The sequence below is a fragment of the Carcharhinus amblyrhynchos genome, chromosome 34 (genome assembly GCF_965287045.1).
Source record: "Carcharhinus amblyrhynchos chromosome 34, sCarAmb.v2.hapA, whole genome shotgun sequence".
Lineage (NCBI taxonomy): Eukaryota > Metazoa > Chordata > Chondrichthyes > Carcharhiniformes > Carcharhinidae > Carcharhinus > Carcharhinus amblyrhynchos.
The window spans coordinates 13,627,992-13,653,286 of record NC_137357.1 but is presented as its reverse complement, the minus strand read 5'-3'; the positions used below and the strand labels follow the sequence as shown (position 1 = coordinate 13,653,286).

The 25,295-nt window shown below is 47.2% G+C and overlaps 1 protein-coding gene across 1 annotated transcript in view; it reads right to left on the bottom strand.

Annotated features, from left to right (window-relative positions):
- Nucleotides 1–1,772: 1,772 nt before the first annotated feature.
- Nucleotides 1,773–25,295, bottom strand: part of adgra2 (adhesion G protein-coupled receptor A2) — a 132,669-nt gene continuing 109,146 nt past the window's right edge. The window contains exons 11-19 of the mRNA XM_080217040.1: nt 22,329–22,490; nt 21,143–21,334; nt 20,854–21,061; nt 14,440–14,648; nt 9,449–9,576; nt 7,497–7,620; nt 6,976–7,121; nt 5,607–5,696; nt 1,773–3,706 (exon numbers count right to left, since the gene is read on the bottom strand). Of these exons, the coding sequence (XP_080073166.1) occupies nt 2,539–3,706; nt 5,607–5,696; nt 6,976–7,121; nt 7,497–7,620; nt 9,449–9,576; nt 14,440–14,648; nt 20,854–21,061; nt 21,143–21,334; nt 22,329–22,490 (2,427 nt within the window). The 3' untranslated portion in view covers nt 1,773–2,538. The remainder of the gene's footprint in view (nt 3,707–5,606; nt 5,697–6,975; nt 7,122–7,496; nt 7,621–9,448; nt 9,577–14,439; nt 14,649–20,853; nt 21,062–21,142; nt 21,335–22,328; nt 22,491–25,295) is intronic.

Sequence of the window (25,295 nt, the reverse complement as noted above, 5' to 3'; positions counted from 1 at the left end):
TTCACACAAAGGGTGGTGAGTGTCTGGAACAGGCTGCCAGATGGAGTAGGAGAGGTGGGTACAATTTTGTCTTTTAAAAAGCATTTGGACTGTTACATGGGTAAGATGGGTCTAGAGGGATATGGGCCAAATGTGGGCAATTGGGATTAGCTTCAGGGTTTTAAAAAAAGGGTGACATGGACAAGTTGGGCTGAAGGGCCTGTTTCCATGCTGTAAACCTCTGTGACTCTATAACTCTGTGACGCTAAACCAGTGGAAAATTACAAACAGCATTCAGATGAAATGGCAAACTCTGGAATTGCTTTGCAAAGAAACATTCAATTAGTAATGAGGCAGTGCTTGATGTGAGAGGGGAATTGAATTACACTGCACTTTGCTGAAACCAGAGTCCAGGTGTACTGGATACGTGTGGGCTGCTAACTCAGACCACCAGCTCCATGATACTGACCCACCTGGAGGCCGGAACTGGAATCTGGTTACACAGAGGAGAGAGAGATACATCGGTCGCCTGCACTTGTGCAGGAACAGGCTTCCTGTCCGCTCCGCGGGAGACACACATCTCCTCTGGGAAATCAAACTGGGATATCGCCAATCTGTGACGGCGAGAGGCGTCATGGATGAGATGAACTGGGAATGTGGTGTCCCAACAGGACATGTGGAGTGCAAGGAGACTCCTTTTGGGAATAAGGAACTGCAAAAAATGACATGCGTCTAAAGTGCACCAAAAGGCTCCAGACTGCCTTAAGAGGTGGGCTGTACCCGAGCAGTTTCTTTCTACTCTTCTACGGGATGCGGGTGTCATTGGCTGGTCCATTCCAGATTGCCCTCAAACTGAGTGGTTCACTACACCACTTCAGAGGGCAGGAATGAAACAGACACACTGCTGTGGCTCTGGAGTCACATGTAGGCCAGAACGGGTAAGGACAGCAGATTTCCCTCCCTAAAGGACATGAATGAACCAGATGGGTTTTTCCAACAACTGATGATAGTTACTGAGATTAGTTTTCAATTCCAGATTTCTCCACTGAATTTTAAATTCCACCAGCCACCGTGATGGAACCTGAACCCGTGAGGGTTAGCCTGGGCCACTAGATTACCAGTTCAATGATATTTCCACCATGCTGCTCGCTGTCTCTCTGTGCTTCCGGCTCTCAGGAAATTTAATCATATCTGCTGTTCTTGTCTTTAATCACTGAAGGTTCAGCATTGGTAAATGGACTGTGCAGCTCATCAGGTCTATCCTCATGGTACAAGATTCCTTCCTCTCGCCCTATCAGTGTATCCTTCGTGGAAAAGAGAGAACTTGGGAAGTAATTTTATCTTTTTGTGCTGCCCTGGAGCACATTGGGAATCGGGAATGTTCTGGCAGTTCACTGATGAATTTCAGAATACCTCCTCCCAACAGAAGATGAGTGGATAAAGGCAAATTACCGTGGATGCTGGAATCTGAAACCAAAAGACAAAACACTGGAAAATCTCAGCAGGTCTGGCAGTATCTGTGAGGAGAGAAAAGAGCTGACATTTCGAGTCCAGATGAGCCTTTGTCAAAGCTGATGAAACATAACTGGGGACAGGGACAGTAAGACAGAGAGAGCTGTCCAGTGCCTTCATCTCGCAGTGCACGGAACTGAGTGTGACTTTCAGGATGCAGTGAGAAAAGCAGTTTGAAGAAAAACTCTTCGGCAAAGGGTCATCTGGACTCGAAATGTCAGCTCTTTTCTCTCCTTACAGATGCTGCCAGACCTGCTGAGATTATCCAGCATTTTCTCAGAAGATGAGTTGAGTTGTGGTGTTCCAGCTTTGAGTGTATGCGGGGAACCAGAAGATTGGATATGGAATTAAAAGTTATTAAAAGTGATCTAAATTAGCCTTTGGCTGATATGAAAGCGTAGCTTTGGGTGGGAAAGTTAGGAGTAAGATAGAAACATTTTCACCCCCAGAGTGACAGAGGTCTGGATGGACAGACGTTGGTTAAAGAACCAGCTGGAGGTGTTTCTGGAGAGAGGCTCACTGGGATAAACGTGACATTGTTTTCAAAGGCAGACAGTCATCACAACAGGAACCCAAACCTTTGAGTTACAGCCTGGCTGTCTGGGTCCCAGCAGGTGATCCCTGCCTGAGCTCCAGTTTCTGTCAGGGAGACACTGTGCTTTCACTCCACACCTTTCCTTCTACAATCGCGGAATGAAATGGGTGCTGAGGGAGGGAGAAGCCTTCCTCCTCAGCTAAGATCCTGCTTCCATTGGATGTCAATCTTAGGCCTGAGTTCGAGCAGCCAACCACTCATACACTCGGACATTCATTCAGTGTTCTTCTACACTGAGTTTATCCAATAGAAAAGATAATAAGGTGATTGTCAGAGAGTGAGGAGGCTCCAGTCCCGGGCAGGCTCCCTCACCCATCGATTCTGGCGGTTAAATAAACAGCTTGCTACAAAAACGGCTCATTTTGGTGCATTTCTTTCTGTTTGACTCCAGAGTGAGAGCCTTGCTTTGGTTACGGGTCAGTTTGGAAAGATCTCTGGGGTGTAGAAAGGTACTACACAGTAGTCTCACTTTTCCACAAGCTGGTGTTTATCGAGGGGTTTCCGTCACTGCCAAACAGACTGATATCGTACTTGCTTCCCTTTAGTGCGCCATTCTGATTGGCCATGTTGAGTGGGTAAGACCTTCTCTTGACCTCTTTGTCGAAGGGACTGGGGTGTTTCAGGTTGTCTCGGCTGATGCTGTAGGTTAGCACTCTGCTGGGCCCTTGGGGCTGGCTACTAGTGTCACTCCCCTCTGAGGGGCTCCTGCTGCTCTCTTGCTCGCCAGTCCCTCTCCCCATGCCGTTGCTGCTCAGCTGGCTGGTGCGGCTACTGGGGCAGCTGTCTGGCTGGCTCCCGTTCTCGCTGGAGGCCACCTCCAAGGCCGCCCCTTTCAGTGCTTTTAACCGGTGGTGCTTGCCGTCCCGGTGCGGCTTAGTCCTGGTTTTGTGGTTGCGGGTGCAGGTCGGAGCGCTGTTCCCGCAGGGCTGGACCTCCCTGGTGTCCTGTTCAGGCTCATCACAGAGTGAAGGTGTTCTGGGGCGGCAGTCCGCTTGGTTCAGAGCTGCCTGGAGATTGGAAACCTTGCACTGCCCAGTGCCAGAGTAGTTGCTGCCAAGCGTGGACGACTTGTTGGAATGGGGGCCCTCTGGACTGCAGCCTGGCACCCACAGCTGGGGAGCCACACTCCCGGAAGGAGCGGCTGCGAGGCTGCCAGCTGGCCTGCAGGGTAACCAGGCCCCGCACACATCCTGACGCTTCAGACAGTGATGGATTAGCACCAAGAGGCCCAGGCTGACTGCCGCCCCTCCGTACAGGCAGCCGAATAAGACATCGAAAGACTGTCCCTGCGACACGTACAGGGCCCCGAAGGTCCAGAGCGCCACAAAGAGGAACTGGGTACACATCAGCGCCCAGAGCTGAGCTTGGAGAGAATACTCATTCTCGATGGCCAGTGATGGACTCCCGGAGCCACAGGAAGCCGACCCCGTGTCGGTGAGGTGGACTCCATTGGCAGCCAGCTGCTGGTCTCCCTCGGATGAAGCGTGACCTTCGACCTTGCTCTGTGGGTAGCAGCGGAGATGAAGGGCAGCACACAGGAAGTAAATCCAGCTGACAAGCACCGTGAATCCCGCTGGCACGTAGAACGCCCCCAGGCTTGGCTTCCAGGCTAGCCAGCAGCTGCACAGGGTGAAGAAAAACAACAGTTAGTACACTTGTCCCACAAATGCAGGCCCACACCTTCTCTTTATGTATATAGTCCCCTCCATGTTATCTTTGTCCTCTAAGTTCTTGACACATCCTCACTGCGCCAACTATGTGAACCAACACTGTAATAGAAGCTTACAGCGTGGCCATTCGCTCCATCATGACTTTGCCAGCTCTTTGATCTAATGAGTCCCACTCCTCTTTCTACCCTAAGCCCTGGAAACCTTTCCCCTTTTCACATATTTGTCAAGAGCAATATTTGTTGCCCATCCCTAATTGCCCTTGAACTGAGTGGCTTATTAGTTAATTTCAGAGAGCACTGCTGTGAGACTGGGTTCTGGAGTAAAATATTGGCCAGGAAGGACAGCAGATTTCCTTCCCTGAAGGACATTACTGAACCAGATAGGTTTTTCCAACAATTGACAATTGTTTTAAAGTTAAACTTTATTTATTAGTGTCACAAGTAGACTTCCATTAACGCTGCAATGAAGTTACTGTGAAAATCCCCTAGCTGCCACACTCCAGCGCCTGTTTGGGTACACTGAGGGAGAATTTAGCACAGCCAATGCACCCAAACCAGCATGTCTTTCGGACTGAGAGAGGAAACCGGAGCACCCGGAGGAAACCCATGCAGACACGGGGAGAATGTTCAGACACCACACAGACAGTGACCCAAACCAGGAATTGAGCCCAGGTCCCTGGAGCGGTGAGGCAGTTGTGCAAACCACTGTGCCACCGTGCCGCCCTGATTTCATGGTCATCATCAGACTTCTAACTCCAGATTTTTATTGAATTCAAATTTCACCATTGCCGTGGCAGGATTCGAACCCAGGTCCTCAGAGCATTACTCTGGTTTAGGAGTCCCGTGACAATAGCATTGAGGTGTGTGGCGGCTGTGAGATATGGAAATACAAAGACCACCTCCATGTCGGATAGATCAAAGTACAATTACTGGAGCTTGGTTCTGATCATAGGCCAATCATAAACAATTTTATAAACTTTGTGATTCATTTGAAAGAAGAAAGTTGACAAAGAGCATGTACTTCAAAAAAAACAAAGAAAATTACAGCACAGGAACAGGCCCTTCGGCCCTCCAAACCTGCACTGACCATGCTGCCTGACTGAACTAAAACCCCCTACCCTTCCGGGGACCGTATCCCTCTATTCCCAAACTATTGATGTATTTGTCAAGGTGCCCCTTAAAAGTCACTACTATATCCCCCGGCAGCTAGTTCCAGGCACCCACCACCCTCTGTGTAAAAAACTCACCTCATACATCTCCTTTAAACCTTTTCCCTCGCACCTTAAACCTGTGCCCCTTAGTAATTGACTCTTCCACCCTGAGAAAAAGCTTCTGACTATTCACTTTGTCCATGTCCCTCATAATGTCTATCTTGTTCATGAGACTTCTATCACGTTGCCCCTCAACCTCTGTCATTCCAGTGAGAACAAATCAAGTTTCTCCAACCTCTCCTCATAGCTAATGCCCTCCATACCAGGCAACACCCTGGTAAATCTTTTCTGTGCCCTCTCCAAAGCCTCCACATCCTCCTGATAATGTAGCGACCAGAATTGAACACTATATTCCAAGTGCAGCCTAACTAAGGTTCTATAAAGCTGCAACATGACTGGTCAATTTTTAAACTTGATGCCCCGGCCGATGAAGGCAAGCATGCTGTATGCCTTCTTGGCTACCTTGTCCACCTGCATTGCCACTTTCAGCGACCTGTGCACACCCAGATCCCTCTGCGTATCAATACTCTTAAGGGTTCTGCCAATGACTGTATCAAGTGTAAACCCAGATGATGGCTGGATCTGAGTAAACATGCTGCCTTTCTCAAAGAGACAGCCACCCCCTTGGCTGGATACTCACTATAGGCTGTAGTCGCTGTAATTGTGCAGATTAACTGCTGCAGTGATTCCGCAGATAATAAGGGGAATGCCTCCAGCAATGAGATAGAACCTGCATGGAGAAAGAGACCATTCAGACTGAGCCGCGCATGGGTTCACAGACAGCAAAACCTCCACAGACAGCTTCAGAAAGAGGGAGGAAAAGGGAAGACAAGATCATCCGGGAGCTCAGGGTTAGGTGAAACAACACTTTCAGAAAGCCTGCGAGTTAGACAGAAGAGAAACTGAGGAATAATCCACACACAGGCCAGAATTCCCACCACAGGAATTGGAGCAAGCAGGCTTGGGTGGGGTGGGGTGGGGGGCATGAAAATATCCATTGGCCTCGGACGGGATTCTCCGGTATTGAGGGAGTGCGGGCAGAGAATCCCGCCTCGAGTTTATGAGCAAGGGTTATAGTAGAATTTGGTACGATGAGTATATTGAGGTGTCAGGATGAGGAAAAGTGGTTTGACAGCATTCTTTTGGAACTGGGAAAGTCAAGGAGAGGTGAATTTAGAGAATTACTGATGAAGAAACATTGCAACGTTGGAGAAGGATTGGGACGAGAGAGACTTTCTCTTGTAATCTATCGAGAAGGATAGATTCAAGGGTGGTATGGACAAGTTGGGCCGAAGGGCGTTTCCACATTGTAAACCTTTCTGACTTTAAGGAGGATGGGAAAGGTGTCAGAAGAGAATTCAATCCATCAAATTAAAGCTGGGGAAGGAGTACGAGTTGTTGAGATAATAATCGCTTCTTCTTCCTCCTCACAGGAGGATGGTTTAGTGACAGCTCCAGTTAAGATGAAAGAGACAGTCAGTGCGAGAACATGAACGAAGGATAGAGGCAGGAACAGGAACTGCTCGTGGATCTGAAGCCATAGTCTTTAAAAGCACCAGATCTTTGTGGTCCTGATGAGAAGTGGCAGGGACAAGGTGGGGATGTACTGATCGAATGATTCAGTTATTGTACAGTGGGAGGGCCAGCGGGGGGCGTCTTGGCAAGGTGTCCAGTCTGAACCAGTGGACACAGGGACAGGGGGATTGGATGAGGGACAGAGAAACACGGTGTTAATTGAGAAAGGGCCAGCTCCCAACAGCAGAGAAAGCCAGGAAAGAGAAGGTTGATATCCAGTGGCATTGTGATGTGTTGTTCCTCTCTTTGGATGGGGCTAGGGAACTCATAAACACCAAAATATATCAATTCAGAAATGCATTACACAGTTTCCCTTCCTGTAACAATTTAGATCAAAGCTGATAAAACAATGTGGAAATCTCTGAATCCATTGGTGTAACGTCATTACCCTGACTCAGAAATCACCTTTGTTGGTTCAAAGTGCCGTGCTGTACCTGAGCATTGGTCGCTGGGCGGGTGGAGACAACTCAAGCTCCTGCTGTCGCTGCACCTTCTGTGTCACCTCCTTGTAGATGACTCTCGCTGAGACTCCGATCCAGAGCAGGGTGGAAAGGGAGGAATAATGCAGAACAATTCCAATCTGTCAACAGAAAGAGAGTTCAGTTCCCACAGAGTCGACTGGGGGATGGGACTGGCAGGTGGGGAGGAGCAGGGAGCAGAAAAAAAAAGATGCTGCTATCCAACACAAGGAATGTGTGTTTCTGTCACACCTTTCATAACGTTGCAACGTCCCAAAGCATTTTACAATAACACAGGAAATACAGCAACCAAGCTGTGCACAGCAAGATCCCACAAACGTCAGAACACTCAGGATGTACTCATTGTCTGCTAAAGGAACCTTGCAAGCTGGAACATACATGTCCGTTTCAGACAAGGGCCCAGAAACAGCCAAGCATGTGTGACCGAGTCAGATATCTGGACTCTCATGTCTGTGTCCATCAATACCACCACTCACCACTTGACAGATCAGTCCGTACTCAGTCCGATTGATGCCCCCGGCATACACAGCACAGGTCATAGAGATGTGAAACCAGAGATTCAGCAACATGTGCCAATTCTTCCTGGAAATCCGGATTGTGCTGGAATAAGCAGCAAGACGATGATATTAAATTATACACACAAACAGTGTCCGAGCACTTCCACTCAAACCCTCCCTAGATAAACAACGGATGATCCAATAATTCATTCTCACAAGATGTAGACATTGCTGGCAATTCAAACCCCACCTCGAGTTCCCTCCTTGAACTGCTACATTTCATATGATGAAGTTGAAGGATTGGACCTCCAGGCTGTTAACCCAGTGACCAGGAAGAAAAGGACAATATTTGTCCCATGGAGGTGGTGTGAGGATGGGTGGGGAATTGGTCCTCGCTTGGTGTTTCCCAGGGTGTGGGCATCACTGGCAATACCAGCATTTGCTGCCCATCCCTAAAGGCCCTTGAATTAAGTTGTCTGAAGGGCCATTTCAGAGGACAGTTAAGAGTGACCCACATCGCTGTGGGTCTGGAGTTATGTCAGCCAGACTGGGTAAGGATGGCAGATTTCCTTCCTTAAAGGACATTAGTGAGCTAGATGGGTTTTTATAGCAATCGGCGAGAGTTTCATGGTCACCATTACTGAAACTCGTTTTATATTCTGGATTATTCATTGAATTTCAATTCCAACAGTTGCCATGGGGAGGGGGGATTTGAACACACATGTCCCCAGAGAATAAGCCAGGATGACAAGTCCAGTGACATTACTCTGACATCATTATACGCCCCTGAACAGTCTGGCCTGCACTATACTGGATAACACTTGGGGACAGTTTTGATGAGTAGGGGGCAGTTGTTTATCACAGGTTAATTATTTGATTTTGATTTGATTTATTATTGTCACATGTATTAACATACAGTGAAAAGTATTGTTTCTTGCTCACTATTCAGACAAAGTATACCATTCATAGAGAAGGAAAGGAGAGAGTGCAGAATGTAGTGTTACAGTCATCGCTAGGGTGTAGAGAAGGATCAACTTAATGCGAGGTAGATCCATTCAAAAGCAGGGAAGAAGCTGTTCTTGAGTTCATTGGTATGTGACCTCAAACTTTTGTATCATTTTCCTGATGGAACAAAGTGGAAGAGAGAATGTCCTGGGCAGCGGGAAGTGTAGACAGAGTCAATGGATGGGAGGCTGGTTTGCGTGATGGATTGGGCTACATTCACGATCTTTTGGAGTTCCTTGCAGTCTTGAACAGAGGAGGAGCCCATACCAAGCTGTGATACAACCAGAATGCTTTCTGTGGTGCATCTGTAAAAGTTGGTGAGGGTTGTAGCTGGCATGTCAAATTTCATTAGTCTTCTGAGAAAGTAGAGGCGTTGGTGGGCTTTCTTAACTTTAGTGTTAGCATGGGGGGACTCGGACAGGTTGTGGCGATCTGGACACCTAAAATTTTGAAGCTCTTGACCCTTTCTACTTCATCCCCATTGATGTAAACAGGGCATATTCTCCTGTCCCTTTACTCTTTAGAGCTTAATACAATAACAGTTCATCCTGGGCACCAAGAAGTGGCTCAGCTAAGGAATCTTCTGGCAGAATTTGGAGGGAGATAGATTCCTGGCACAATATGGGCCTTTTGAAGAACGATACCAGGTTCCCAGCCCTCAGACTCTCCCAGATGCTGGGCGACCGAGCTTCCTTTACCGCTGAAAGCGCTCCATTTTCTTCCAAAGGGAATCTGCAAATGGCAATATTCCATGCGGAAGATTCAGGGGAGACCCAGTCCAGAGCTCAGAATGGCTGCACGTAAACTGGTATCGAGCTCAAACACGGCATGTACCAGCTGGAGCCAAGGGCTGTACCGTCTATGTAACCCAGTTACAACCATTGCCTCTTCCGCCTTTGGCAGACGGGGTAAAGCTGATCACTTACTTGTGCTTCAGGATGTATGTGATGATGGCGGTGAAGAGGCAGAGTAACAGAACAGCAGTGCAGGTGTAGATGATAGGGTGCAGAGCCTGAATGTCACCGTGAACTGGGGGAGGCTGGTTACTGATTTTCTGTAAGGGAAACAAAATGAAGTAATAAATAACACAGATAAATACAATACAACCTCTGCTTTCTTCCAGGTATGTTATTTTAATCAGGATGTCACTGGCCAGGCTGGAAGCTCGAAGAGGTGGTTGTGTGCCTTGGCTCTGGCAGTCCATGAAGGAGTAGGAATTTAACCAGTGATGTTGGAAAGGAAGGAAGACATTCAGCCCCCCAAAGCCTTCTCCACTCACTCAATTAGATCACTGCTAATTTCTCTGTCACTCCTTCTATCTCTGTTCACCACATCTACATCCTGGTTCATATCCTTCCCAAAAGTAAGCTATCAACCTCAGTTTTAGAATTTACAATTGATCCTCAATCTCTGCAGCTTACCGTGGGAGAGAGTTCCAGATTTTCATAACTCTTTACGTTAAGAAGTGCTTCCTGACATCACCCCAAAACAACCTGCTTCTGATTTTAATGATGCGTTGTTCTGATACCTGAGGCAATCGATCCATCCTTTTATCATTTTTAACACCTCAATTAAACACACCCTATTCTAATAAACTCAAGGGCTCATGAAAAATGGGTGATCTGTATCTAAATTGTGACTCATTTGGAGTAAAACAAGGAGCTGGTGGTGTTTCCATGCTGCCCACATCCACCTCAATTTGATTTATTATCACGTATTAACATACATGAAAAGTATTGTTTCTTGTGCGCTACACAAAGCATACCGTTCATAGAGAAAGAAAGGAGAGAGTGCAGAATGTAGAATGAGAGTAAAAGATAGAATGAGAAGGTACACTGGGTGCACTTTGCGAGACATCACCACATTCCAGGGATAGCTTTGTTGGCTTTTTTCGGTGGTGGAAGTCGCAAGTTTTGGGAGGTGTTCAACATCTTAAGGCCTGTGAAGTGCCTCAATAGCTCCCACCCCCTCTCAGTCTGCACTTCCCTCAAACATTAACACAGATTGAAGTTTGTAGTCACAAAGAATAAAAACCAGAACAGCACAGGAACAGGCCCTTCGGCTCTCCAAGCCTGCGTCGATCATGGTGCCCGACCTAAACTAAAAAACCCTCACTTGGTCCGTATCCCTCTATTCCCTCCCTATTCATGTGTGAAAAACTGTGTGTGAAAAACTTACCCCGTACATCTCCCTTAAACTTTCCCCTCTCACCTTGAACCTGTGACCCCTTGCAGTTGACACTTCTACCCTGGGAAAAAGCCTCTGACTATTCGCCCAACCCCTCATAATTTTGTAGACCTCAATCAGCCTCCATCTTTCTAACCAAAATAACCCTAGTTTATACAACCTCTCCTCATAGTCAACACCCTAATGAATCTTCTTTGCACTCTCTCCAAAGTTTCCACGTCCTTCTGTTAGTGTGGTGACCAGAACTGCACACAATACTCCAAAATGCAGCTTAAACAAGGTTTTATATAACTGCAACAAAGGAATGAGGGAGGCTTTGGCTAAGGTAGACTGGGAGCAAAAACTTTATGGTGGGACAATTCAGGAACAGTGGAGGACTTTCAAAGTGATCTTTCATAGTGTTCAGCAAAAATATATACCAGTGATAAGGAAAGACTATAGAAAAAGAGATAATTAGCCATGGATATCTAATGAATTAAAGGAGGGTATCAAATTAAAAGAAAATGCATTCAAATTGGCAAAGACTAGTGGGAACCTCGAGGATTGGGAAATCTTTAAAGGTCAGCAGAAAGCCACAAAAAAAGCTATAAAGAAAAGTTAATGGATTATGAGAGTAAACTCGCTCAGGGTATAAAACAGATAGCAAACGTTTCTTACAAATATAAAATGAAAAAAAGTGGCTAAAATAAACATTGATTGTTTAGAGGATGAGAAGGGGGATGTAATAACTGGAAATGAGAAAATGGCTGAGGCATTGAACAGGTGTTTTGTGTCGTCTTCACAGTGGAAGACACAAATAACATGCCAAAAATTGATGACAGGAAGGCTATGGCAGGTGAGAACCTAGAAACTATCATTATCACAAAAGACGTAGTGTTAGGCAAGCTAATGGGGCTTGAGGTAGTGTTGGGCAAGCTAATGGGGCTTGAGGTAGAAAGTCTCCTGGTCCTGATGGAATGCATCCCAAGGTACTAAACGAGATGGCAGGAGAAATAGCAAATGCACTAGTGCTCATTTACCACAATTCACTGGACTCCGAGCTGGTTCCCGCAGATTGGAAAACAAGAAATGTGACGCCACTGTTTAAAAAAGGAGGTAGACAAAAGGCAGCTAACTATCGGCTGGTTAGCTTAACTTTTAGAGAACGGAAAATGCTTGAATCTATCATCAAGGAAGAAATAGTGAGACATCTGGAGATAAATTGTCCCAATGGTAAGACACAGCATGGGTTCATGAAGGGAAGGTCATGTTTGACTAACTTGATGGAATTCTTTGACAACATTACACATGCAGTGGACAATGGGGAACCTGTGGATGTGGTGTATCTGGATGTCCAGAAAGCATTTGACAAGGTACCACACCAAAGACTGCTACATAAGATAAAGGTGCACGGTGTCACGGCTAATCTATTAACATGGAAAGAGGGTTGGTTAACTAACAGAAAGCAGAGTAGTGGTAAATGGGTGTTTTTCTGGTTGGCGATCAGTGACTAGTGGTGTGCCTCAGGGATCAGTGTTGGGATCACAACTGTCTACGATTTACAAAGATGATTTGGAGTTGGGGACCAAGTGCAGCGTGCCAAAATGCGCAGATGACACTAAGATGGGTGGCAGAGCAAAGTGTGCAGAGGACGCTGAAAGTCTGCAAAGAGATATAAACAGTCTAAGTGAGTGGGCGAGGGTCTGGCAGATGGAGTACAATGTTGGTAAATGTGAGGTCATCCATTTTGGTAGGAACAACAGCAAAATGGACTATTATTTAAATGGTAAAAAATTGCAGCATGTTGCTGTGCAGAGGGATCTGGGTGTCCTTGTGAAAGAATCACAAGGAGTTGGTTTGCAGGGGCAGCAGGTCATTAAGAAGGCAAATGGAATTTTGTCCTTTATTGCCAGAGGGATGGAGTTTAAAAACAGCGAGATTATGCTGCAGCTGTATAAGGTGCTGGTGAGGCCACACCTGGAGTACTGTGTACAGTTTTGGCCTCCTTACTTGAGAAAGGATATACTGGCACTGGAGGGAGTGCAGAGGAGATTCACTCGGTTGATTCTGGAGTTGAGAGGGTTGGCTTGAGTAGACTGGGGCTATAGTCATTGGAATTCAGAGGAATGAGGGGAGATCTTACAGAAACATATAAGATTATGAAGGGAATAGATAAGATAGAAGCAGGGAAGTTGTTTCCACTGGTGGATGAAACTAGAACTCGGGGCATAGCCTCAAAATAAGGGGAAGCAGATTTAGGACAGAGTTGAGGAGAAACTTCTTCACACAAAGGGTTGTGAATCTGTGGAATTCCCTGCCCAGTGAACAGTAAAAGAATTAAGGGTTATGGTGAGCAGGCAGCTAAGCGGAGCTGAGTCCATGAAAAGATCAGCTATGATCTTACTGAATGGCGGAGCAGGCTCGAGGGGCCAGACTATTCCTGCTCCTAGTTTCCATGTTCTTTTCCCATGATTTCCCAACTCCTGCATTCAATGCCCCGGCTGATGAAGGTAAGCATGCCATATGCCTTCTTAATCACCTTGGCCACATGTGTTGCCACTTTGAGGGAACTGTGGACCTCCACGCCCAGATCCCTCTGTATTTTAATGTTCCTAAGGGTTCTGCCAAATACAACATAATTCACACCTAAATTTGATCCTCCAAAATGCATCACCTCGCATTTGTCCGGATTAAACTCCATCTGCCATTTGTGTGTCCAAGTCTCCAATCTATCTGTATCCTGTTGTATCCTCTGATAATCCCCGGCACTATCAGCAACTCCACCAATCTTCAGGTCATCCGCAAACTCACTCATGAGACCACCCACATTTTCTTCCGAATCATTTATATCCACTACAAACAGTGGAGGTTCCAGCACTGATCCCTGCAGAACACCACTAACTTCAGCTCTCCATTCACTCTTCCACCACTACTCTCTGTCTTCTATAACAAAGCCAGTTCTGTCTCCATCTAGCCAGCCCACCTCGAATCCCTTGCTATTTTAGTTTTGTACAAGTCTGCCATGTGGGAGGCTTGTCAAACACCTTACTAAAGTCCTTATAAACTACATCCACTGTCCTTCACTCATCATTCATCTTTGTCACCTCTTCAAAAAGCTCAGTCAAGTTGGTGAGACCTGGCCTTCCCTGCACAAAACCTTGCTGCCTGTCACTACATGGTCCACTTTCCTCCAAATGTGCATATATCCTGGCTGTACAATTTCCCTCTTTGTATCCTTTCCCCTCATTGCCCACCCTGGAATCCAGGTTTTGTCGTAAATCAACTCTTCCTTGACCAAGCAGCCAAGAACTACCACCACTTCAAATCTAGCTGCTGTCTCCAAAGGCTTCTTTGTCTCATAAATAATTACCCCATGACCAATATCACAGCGATCTCAGCAGGTGATGGGTCATGAGCAGGTTCCAAAGCTCATGAGGAATGAGGCCACGGAAGGATTTGAGAGGAAGGGTAAGAATTTTATAATGAAGGCATTTCCAGAGCTGGAGCTAACGCAGGTCAACAAGAACAGAATGTGAAGGGTGTACAGGACTCAGTGGTGGGTGCACTGGCCAGTTAGGATTCACAATTTGCTAATCATTCATCTCAGGCTAGATGTGAAGATGAAAACAAGGAAGCCCCATTCATTCAGTCTCTGAGCCACTGATGCAAAATCCCAAATAGCTTCTTGTGGCTCTCTGCAACAGATAGTCACTCAGTGCTTGCACTGCCCATAGTCCCAGCGTCTCCTCACCTTCAGTACAGCCATGTTGCTGAATGTGTGGCACCACATGGTGGTGATGTTAACTTTGGTGTGCGCTATCTGGCATCCTTCTGCCTGCCAGCCTCCAAGACCATCCAACAGATCAAAATTCCAACAGGCTGCCACTGGGTCCTCCCCGAACTGCCCGTGACGCAGGGATACCAGGATAGGATCCGTGGCCTTGCTCACCCCACAACCGTCTGAACAGCACCGATACAGAAACAAAAAAAAACTGACATTATCATCATACATACCATCTCCACAGTGCAGAAGCAGGCCATTCAGCCCATTGACTCTACACCAACCACAATCCCACTCAGGTCCTATCCCTGTAACCCCACACATTTACCCTCCTTGTTCCCCTGGCACTAAGGGACAATTTAGCATGGCCAATCCAGCTAACCTGCACATCTTTGGTTTGTGGGAGGAAACTGGAGCACCTGGAGGAAACCCACACAGAGGATGTGTAAACTCAGCACAGACAGTGACCTGAGGCTGGAACTGAAGCCGGGTCCCGGGTGCTGTGAGGCAGTAGTGCGAACTACTGTGCCACCCATATCCTTTAAATCTCCATAAAACCAACTGATTAGCAGCCTTTCCTCGCAAAGGTTCCATCTGTCTACAATACTGAAAGTTGCCGAACCTCAACCTTGGCTAATCGCTCGCGCCCCCGCTTCTTCCCACTCAGTCTCCTATAATTTTCTATCAGCTGTCACTCAGTGCGTAGGAGTCTCAGTCTGGTTGCTTCAGAAAGTTCTGTATCGAAATCTCTGAGCATCTGACACGGCTGACAGAAATCTCTGATCTCTGATTGACTGATTTAATTTGCTTGTTTCACTGACTGGAGCCAATAGTCCCATTGGGAGGTTTTCTGGGTAGGGATCAGGAGCTAGCTGGAGTGTTTGATCAGTGTATCAGACAGAGTCAATGCCTGTGACAGAAATATATATCATTGCTCAAAGAAAATGCAACGGGCGATTATTTTGCAGATAGAAGACATTTACTACCCTGTTCTTGCAGCTGTGGGTGTTCCTGCTAAGTACAAGAACTGCTTGGTAAATAAGTAATTGACAGTTCCTCAGAAACTTTAACCTGCTTTTCTATTTCATGTGCTAGTTTCCGTCACTGTTGATGTTCTTTTTGTTTCAGGTTCATATTATTCAGAGTTCATTTTGCATCACCAAATCATATTCAGTTTCTTGCTTTTTACTCAGTAAGAATTCCAGTTTCTCCTTCCTATTTAAGAATGAATGAAGTGAAGGTGTGGGAGCACTCCCAGCTCAAATCCCACTCAGGACACTTCCACATATCATCCAGGCTGATCCTCCCAGTGCAGCACTGAGGGAATGCCACACTTCCTGAGGTGCTGCCTTTTGATGAAATGTTAAAGTAAAGCACTGTCTCTATTTTAAGCTGGAGATAAAGGCTCCCTCCCACTGTACTATTTTAAAGTACAGTAAGTAGTCTCACAACACCAGGTTTATTTGGTAGCACAAGCTTTTGGAGCACTGCCCCTTCATCAGGTGACTCTAATGAAGGGGCAACGTTCTGAAAGCTCGTGCTACCAAATAAACCTGTTGGATTTTAACCTGGTGTTGTGAGACTACTTACTGTGTCCACCCCAGTCCAATGCCGGCATTTCCATATCATTTCTTAAAGAACAGCAGGACAGTATGTCCTGGCCAATATTTATTCACCAATCAACATTGGTAAACAGAGAATCTGAGCATCGTAAGCTTGGTGTGTGCAAGGAAACAGCTGCCACATTTCAATGGTGAATTCATTTCAAAACTATCTGATTGGCCATAAAGTGCTTGAGGTCCTGAGAGTGTGGAAGACTCGCATCTCTCAGAGTGGCACGTTGGTTTAACACTGCTGCCTCACAATGCCAGGGTCCTGGGTTCAATTCCCAGCTTGAGTCACTACCTGTGTGGAGTCTGCACATTCTCCATGTGTCTGCGTGGGTTTCCTCCAGGTGCTCTGGTTTCCTCCCACAGTTCCAAAAACGTCCTGGTTAGGTGGATTTGCCACCTAAATGGTCCCTTCCTGTTCAAAGGTGTGTAGGTTGAGGGGATGAGCAGGGTAAAAATGTGGGGTTATTGAGGCAGGACCTGGGTAAGATTCTCTGTTGCTGAGTTGGTGCAGACTCTTCTGCACTGTCGGGATTCCCTGAGTCTTTCTCTTCTCTGAAAAGAATACCGCATTATTCCGATTCTGTGTCTACAGAAGTGAAATGACCTCAATAAAATTACAAGATGTTTTGTTTTTAATTTAAGTGCCCATCCTCAAATTGGCAGCTATCATGGTGATATGAGTGAAATCAGAATATCCCTGTGTGGAACATAACTGACAGATTCCCATCACCATGTGATGCATTGTGTTATAGCATTCTTCCGATAAAACACTGGTGACTAGAAAATATCGTGAATAGCACATTTTAATGTCTCTTATAACTGTATAATTAATAATTACATTTTCCCTAAACATTTTGTTAATTCCCCTCTCTTGGGAGTAATTTTGTTTCAATGATCTCAGACTAGTACTTAGTCACCAGACAACACATCTACTCTGATGAAAAATGAAAACAGAATTTGCCACACTTGCGCAAGGATATTTTGGCCTTGGAGGGAGTGCAGAGGAGGTTCACTAGGCTGATGCCAGAGTTGAGGGGGTTGAGCTATGAAGAGAGGCTGAATAGACTGGGCTTGTACTTGTTGGAGTTTAGAAGGATGAGGAGGGATCTTATTGAGACCAGGAAATGGGCCAGGAAATGGCAAATGGAATTTAATGTTGGCAAGTGTGAGGTGGTCCACTTTGGTAGGAAGAATGGTAGGAAGGACTATTACTTACGTGGCGAAAAACTGCAGCAGGCGACGGTGCAGAGGGACCTCGGGGTCCTTGTGCATGAGTCGCAAAAACCCAGCTTGCAGGTGCAGCAGGTGGTCAGGAAGGCGAATGGGATGCTGGCCTTCATAGCGAGGGGGATTGAATATAAAAGTAGGGAGGTCTTGCTGCAGCTGTATAGGGCATTGGTGAGGCCGCAGCTGGAGTACTGTGTGCAGTTTTGGGCGCCGCACCTGTGCAAGGATATTTTGGCCCTGGAGGGAGTGCAGAGGAGGTTTACTAGGCTGATACCGGAGTTGAGGGGATTGAGCTATGAGGAGAGGCTGAATAAACTAGGCTTGTACTCGTTAGAGTTTAGAAGAATGAGGGGAGATCTCATTGAGACGTATAAGATGATGAATGGGATGGATAGGATAGAGGTGGAGAGACTCTTCCCGCTCAAAAAAGACAGTAGGACTAGGGGGCACAGCCTCAAGATAAAGGGGAGGCGGTTTAGAACGGAGTTGAGGAGGAACTTCTTCACTCAAAGGGTGGTGAATCTCTGGAATTCTCTGCCCGTTGAAGTGGTGGAGGCTGCCTCGCTAAATATTTTTAAGAAGCGGGTTGATGGGTTCTTGATAAGAGAGGGGATTAAGGGTTATGGGGAGAGGGCGGGAAAGTGGAACTGAGCCACGACAGATCAGCCATGATCTTATTGAATGGCGGGGCAGGCTCGAAGGGCTAGATGGCCTACTCCTGCTCCTATTTCTTATGTTCTTATGTTCTTATGAGACGTATAAGATGATGAAGGGGCTGGATAGGGTCGAGGTGGAGAGGTTCTTCCTGCTCAGAAAGGACAGCAGGACTAGAGGGCATAGCCTCCAGATAAGGGGGGGTGCAGTTTAGAACAGAGTTGAGGAGGAACTTCTTCACTCAAAGGGTGGTGAATCTCTGGAATTCTCTGCCCGTTGAAGTGGTGGAGGCTACCTTGCTAAATATATTTAAGACGTGGGCAGATAGGTTTTTGATAAGAGAGGGGATTAAGGGTTACGGGGAGAGGGCGGGAAAGTGGAACTGAGCCACGACAGATCAGCCATGATCTTATTGAATGGCGGGGCAGGCTCGAGGGGCTAGATGGCCTACTCCTGCTCCTATTTCTTATGTTCTTATTCATGCGACACGGGCATTGCTGGCTGCCCATCCTTAACTAACCTCCAAAAAAGGTTAGTTGAGAGTCAACCACATTGCTGTGGCTCTGAGTCACATGTAGGCCAGACCAGGGTAAGGACGGCAGATTTCCTTCCCTAAAGGAAAGATGGGTTTTTCCGACAATCAACAATGGTTTCATCAACGCAAACTACTGCAGATGCTGGAATCCGAAACAAAAACCAAAAAAATGCTGGAAAACCTCAGCAGGTATGAAAGCATCTGTGGAGAGAGAACAGAGCCAATGTTTCAAGTCTAAATGACCCTTCATCAGAAACATGGTCATCAGTAGATTCTTAATTCCAAATATTTTTATTGAATTCAAATTCCAACATCTGCTGTAGTGGGATTCGAATCCTAGTCCCCAGAACATGAGCTGAGTTTCTGGATTAATAATCTCGCGATAATACCACTGAGCTATGGGCTCCCCCTCCAATTCAATTTGCACTTGATGTTGTATGTATTTCCCTCCTTAAATCTCAATAACATTATTATTTTTTAATTCAACCATGAAACGTGGGCATCGATGGCTGGGTCAATATTTATCTCCTCCCCTGAGGGAATTCCAGAGTCAACCACATTGCTGGGGCACAGTAAGATCCCACCCTCAGTCACATTGTTCATATAACGTGTCTTTGGAACAGAGGGAGGCCATTCAGCCCCTCCACCATTCAATCTTTAGGTGATGCAGGTGTCTGAGGAAGACCAGCTTATCCCCCATTGCACTTGAACTGAGTGGCCATTTCAGAGGGCAATGCAGAGTCACATGTAGGACAGACTAGGGAAGGACGGCAGATTTCCGTTCTTGCAACAATTGATGGTGGTTTCATGGTCACTGACACTGGCATTGGTCACTGAGGCTGGCATTTTATGAATGGAATTGAAATTCCACCAACTGTTCTGGTGGGATTTGAACCCATGTTCTCTGAGCATCAGTCTGGCTCTCTGGATCACTAGTCCAATGACAATATCACTCTGCCACCACCCACCCTCCCTATGATGACAGCAATGAGTTCACTGCTGATTTGTGTCTTCGTAAAAAGTCTGACAACACCAGGTTTTAGTCCAACCTATTTATTTGATAATAGACTCACAAGCTTTCGGGGTTAGCCCCTTTGTGAGTCTATTATCAAATAAATAGGTTGGACTAAAACCTGGTGTTGTCAGACTTTTTACTGTGTTTACGCCAGTCCAATGCCGGCATACCCACATCATTTGTGTCTTAGCCAGAGGCGTGGGGGAGGATGTATCCTCTGGAACTAGCATACAAATCAAATCATTCCACTTCCAGAAGATTTAATGAATGACGAAAGCTCAAATTATTTGGGGGGGTGGCATGGTGGTTAGCGCTGCTGCCTCACAGCACCAGGGACCCGGGTTCGATTCCCGGCTTGGGTCACTGTCTGTGTGGAGTTTGCACATTCTCCCCGTGTCTGTGTGAGTTTCCTCCGGGTGCTCCAGTTTCCTCTCACAGTCCAAAGCTGTGCGGGTTAGGTTGATTGGCCATGTTAAATTGCCACTTAGTGTCAGGGGGACTACCGAGGTGAACGCATGGGGATAGGCCCTGGGTGGGATTATGGTTGGTGCAGACTCGATGGGCCAAATGGTCTCCTTCTGCACTGTAGGAATTCTATGAATCAAATCATTTTACATCCAGAAGATTGAATGAATGACGAAGACTCGGGATTATAAACAGTATTGTTCACTGTGGTTTAAGGGTTGACTCTTCATTCGCTGTGCCGAGTTATAGTGTGGGTGACTGCCCCTTCCCCCAGCACTCCCACTGGCTGATGAGCCAAACGTGTCAGAGGTGAGCGGGACTATGTCGGCAGCATCAACTGAACCAGGTTTCTCAGTCAAACAGGTGGCATGGTGGCACAGGGGTTAGCACTCTTACCTCACAGTGCCAGGGACCCAGGTTCAATTCCCAGCTCCGGCGTCACCTTGGAAAGTCCAAGACTAAATGCTAAGTTGCCCCTTAATGTCAGGGGGGTTGGCAGGGTAAACATGTGGTGTCACAGGAATAGGGCCTGGGTGGGATTGTGGTTGGTGCAGACTCCATGAGCCAAATGGCCTCCTTCTGCACTGCAGGGATTCTATGAAAGCAGCTAGATGGTGCCAAGAGGGCAGTCAGATGGAGAGATTTGGGCCTACCATGCAATGATATTACCACTCCTGTCTGCACCCGACATACTGTTGTGATGAAAGGCTGCCAACCTTTGTCTCTCTCCACAGACGCTGCCTGACCTGCTGAGTATTTCCGCCATTTTCTGTTTTATTTTGCTTCAATATACAGTCTCTCTCACTCACACACAGACACACACACACAGACACACACACACACCCCCCCCTCACCCAGGGCCTGTACCAGCTCACCTGTCCTGGTGAAGATGACAGGGGTGGATACACTCCTTTGCTTTCCGTTGTCGGCGAGGTTGGAAGAGTTGCCAGTGCTGGGGAACAGCTTTCCATTGCGGAACACCACAAACTGCAGCTGGCAACTGGAGTTCCCCAGAATCGGGGCGCTGAGCGAGCGGCTAAAGAGGGAAGGGGGCAGCTGGACTGAGGCCAGCGCGATGCTGTTCTGGAGGGGCAGAAAGAAGCAAGGTGTCACAAAATGAGGAGGACAGTTTCATCCCCACTCACACCCAATTTGACCAGTTACCTTGATGGGGAAGTTCTTCAGGGAGCTGTTCAGGTTGCCAGTGCTGCAGCGGAAACTGATCTGGGGCTCAGCTCCGTCAGCCTGTCTGTCGATGCTGCTGAACTGATAGTTCCTCTGGAAAGCTGTGCAGCTCAGTCCCATATATCCAGCTGGTTTGACCAAGAAGGCTTCCAGGGCGATGTTTGCTGAAACCTGGGAGGAAGAGAGCAGCACTTGAGCAAGCGAACATGGAGCTGACATTGCCACGCAGCTGAATCCCATCCTTTCTGTCTCCTCCTGAATTCCAGCTCCTTCCTCACCACCCTGTTTCCCACACCAAATTCCCATTTTTAAAGGAAAGCAAAGTCAAATCAAGCTTATTTATTCGTCGCACATCAGGCTTACATGAACACTGCAATAAACTTACTGTGATATTCCCATAGTCGCCACACTGGCGCCTGTTTGGGAACAAAGATAATTACAGCACAGGAACAGGTCCTTTGGCCCTCCAAGCCTGCACTGACCACGCTGCCGGATTGAACTAAAACCCCCTACCCTTCTGGGGACCACATCCCTCTATTCCCATCCTATTCGCGTATTTGTCAAGACTCCCCTTAAAAGTCACGATGGTATCTGTTTCCATTACCTCCCCCGACAACGAGTTCCAGGCACCCACCACCCTCTGTGTAAAAAAATCTACCTCGTACATCTCCCTTAAACCTTGCCCCTCGCACCTTAAACCTGTGCCCCCGAGTAATTGACTCTTCCACCCTGGGACAAAGCTTCTGACTATCCACTCTGTCCGTGTTCCTCATTATCTTGTAGACTTCTCTCAGGTGTTCCCAGCAACCTCCGTCACTCCAGTGAGAACAAACCAAGTTTCTCCAACCTCTGCTCATAGCTAATGCCCTCCACACCAGGCAACATCCTGGTAAATCTTTTCTGTACCCTCTCCAAAGGGAAAATTTAGCCCGGGCAATGAATTCTAACGGTACATGTTTCGGACTTTTGGAAGAAATTGGAGCATCCGGAGGAAACCCATGCAGACACGGGGAGGATGTGCAAACTCCACACAGAGTTGGAGGTTGGGACTTTGATCTAAACCATGTCCTCCCTCACAGCTCGTTCAGAGTCACCCAGTCCTCGCTCCAGGTCAGGATTCACTCCACAGCTGCACAGTTCGCAGTAACCATTCCCAGGATCTTACCTTGCTGATGGCTCGGGAGTGAGATGTTAAGGTGAGGCTGGCAATACGCTCCACTGATTGGACAATCCGGGTACAGGCGGCATTCTCCTGCTGCGCCATGCGGAGAATTTCCTCATTGGCCAACATCATGTTACTGGCCATTTCCACAATCAGATCACCCAGCTGATAGGGCACAGAGAGAGAGTGAGAGACAGTGAGTAAGCTATTTATTGATTCAGTAACAGCAAGCTGAATGGACAATTCCTATAATAATGAGGGGATTTCCAGACAGGACCGGTTACAATGCAGGGGGATCACAAGGTTGAGGGACATCACTAGGTCAATGTTACATTCCCTCACCCTGTCAGGTCCAGTTGTTGCTTATACTGTCCCATTTTATTCACTCCCCTCACTCTGCCTCTGTCTGTTCCACCTACCGGTCACTCCTTCTGTGAACAGGAACCTTTTCCACCCCGAGAACAGATACACCTCAAACAGGTCAAAGATCACATCATTTTCAAGCCCCTTCAGTTTACTTATCAGAACACAGACCTTTGATACTAACTCAGCCCAGTCCAGCACTAAAATTTTAAACCTGTGTCTCAGTGACCACAACTGGATCCTGTGTCCGAGGGGCAGCGTTACCACACTGCATCCAGTGTCCAAGGGGCAGTGTTACCACACCGGATCCAGTGTCCGAGGGGCAGCGTTACCACACCGGATCCAGTCTCCGAGGGGCAGCGTTATCACACCGGATCCAGTGTCCGAGGTGCAGCGTTACCACACTGGATCCAGTGTCCAAGGTGCAGTGTTACCACACTGGATCCAGTGTCCGAGGGGCAGCGTTACCACACCGCATCCAGTGTCCGAGGGGCAGCGTTACCACACTGGATCCAGTGTCCAAGGGGCAGCGTTACCACACTGGATCCAGTGTCCGAGGTGCAGCATTACCACACTGGATCCAATGTCCGAGGTGCAGTGTTACCACATTGGATCCAGTGTCCAAGGTGCAGCGTTACCACACCGCATCCAGTGTCCGAGGTGCAGTGTTACCACATTGGGTCCAGTGTCCGAGGTGCAGCGTTACCACACCGCATCCAGTGTCCGAGGGGCAGCATTACCACACTGGATCCAGTGTCCGAGAGGCAGCGTTACCACACTGGATTCAGTGTCTGAGGTGCAGCATTACCACACCGGATCCAGTGTCCGAGGGGCAGTGTTACCACATTGGGTCCAGTGTCCGAGGGGCTGTGTTACCACGCTGGATCCAGTGTTCGAGGTGCAATATTACCACACTGGATCCAGTGCTCAAGGTGCAGTGTTGCCACACTGGGTCCAGTGCTCAAGGTGCAGTGTTGCCACACTGGGTCCAGTGTCCGAGGTGCAGTGTTACCACACTGGATCCAGTGTCTGAGGTGCGGTGTTACCACACTGGATCCAGGGTCCGAGGTGCAGTGTTACCACACTGGATCCATTGTTCAAGCTACAGTATTATCACACTGGATCCGGTGCTCAAGGTACAGTATTACCACACTTGATCCAGTGCTCAAGGTGCAGTGTTGCCACATTGGGTCCAGTGTTCAAGGTGCAATGTTACCATACTTTTTTGGAAATTCATTTATGGGACATGAGTGTGGCTGATTGACCAGCATTTATTGACCATCCCTCCTTGCCCGAGTTGGAAGTCAACCACACAGGTCATCTCTGAGCAGATCAACAAGAGATGGGTGAGATCCTAAATGAATATTTCTCATCAGTATTTACTGCTGAGGATGTTAGGGAACTTGGGGAAATAAATAGAGATGTCTTGAGGAGTGTACATATTACAGAGAAGGAAGTGCTGGAAGTTTTAAAGTGCATCAATGTAGGTAAATCCCTGGGATCTGATGAAGTGTATCCCAGCACATTGTGGGAGGCTAGGGAGGAAATTGTGGGTCCCCTAGCAGAGATATTTGAATCATGGATAGTCACGGGTGAGGTGCCTGAAGATTGGAGAGTGGGAAATGTTGTGCCTTTGTTTAAAAAGAACTGTGGGAAAAGCCTGGAACTACAGGCCAGTGAGCCTCACATCTGTGGTGGGTAAATTGTTGGAAAGTATTTTGAACAGGATCTACAGGCATTTAGAGATGCAAGGACTGATCAGGGACAGTCAGCATGGCTTTGTGAGTGGAAAATCATGCCTCACAAATTTGATTGAGTTTTTTGAAGGGGTAACCAAGAAGGTAAATGAGGACAGTACAGCTGATGTTGTCTACATGGACTTTAGCAAGGCCTTAGACAACATATCACATGATAAGTTCTTACAAAAGGTTAAATCTCATGGGATCCAGGATGAGGTATCTAAATGGGTACAGGTTGTAGAGAGTTGTTTTTCAAACTGGAGGCCTGTGCCTCAAGGATCAGTGCTGGGTCCACTGCTATTTGTCATTTATATCAATGATTTGGATGAGAATTTAGGAGACACAGTTAGTAAGTTTGCAGATGACATCAAGATTGGTGGCATAGTGAACAGTGAAGTAGGTTATCTCCAATTGCAACAGGATCTTGATCAATTGGACCAGTGGGCTGATGAATGGCAGATGGAGTTTAATTTAGACAAATGCGAGGTAATGCATTTTGGTAGATCGAACCAGGGCAGGACTTACTCAGTTAATGGTAGGGCACTGGGAAGAGTTACAGAACAGACAGATCTAGGGGTCATGTTCATAGCTCCTTGAAACTGGAGTCACAGGTGGACAGAGTGGTGAAGAAGGCATTTGGCAAGCTTGGTTTCATTGGTCAGATCATTGAATACAGGAGTTGGGACGTCTTGTTGAAGTTGGACAAGAGATTGGTAAGGCCACACTTGGAATGTTGTGTACAATTCTGGTCACCCTATTATGGAAAGGATATTATTAAACTAGAAAGAGTGCTGAAAAGATTTATTAGGTTGCTACCACGACTTGATTGATTGAGTGAGAAGGAGAGGCTGGATAGACTGGGACATTT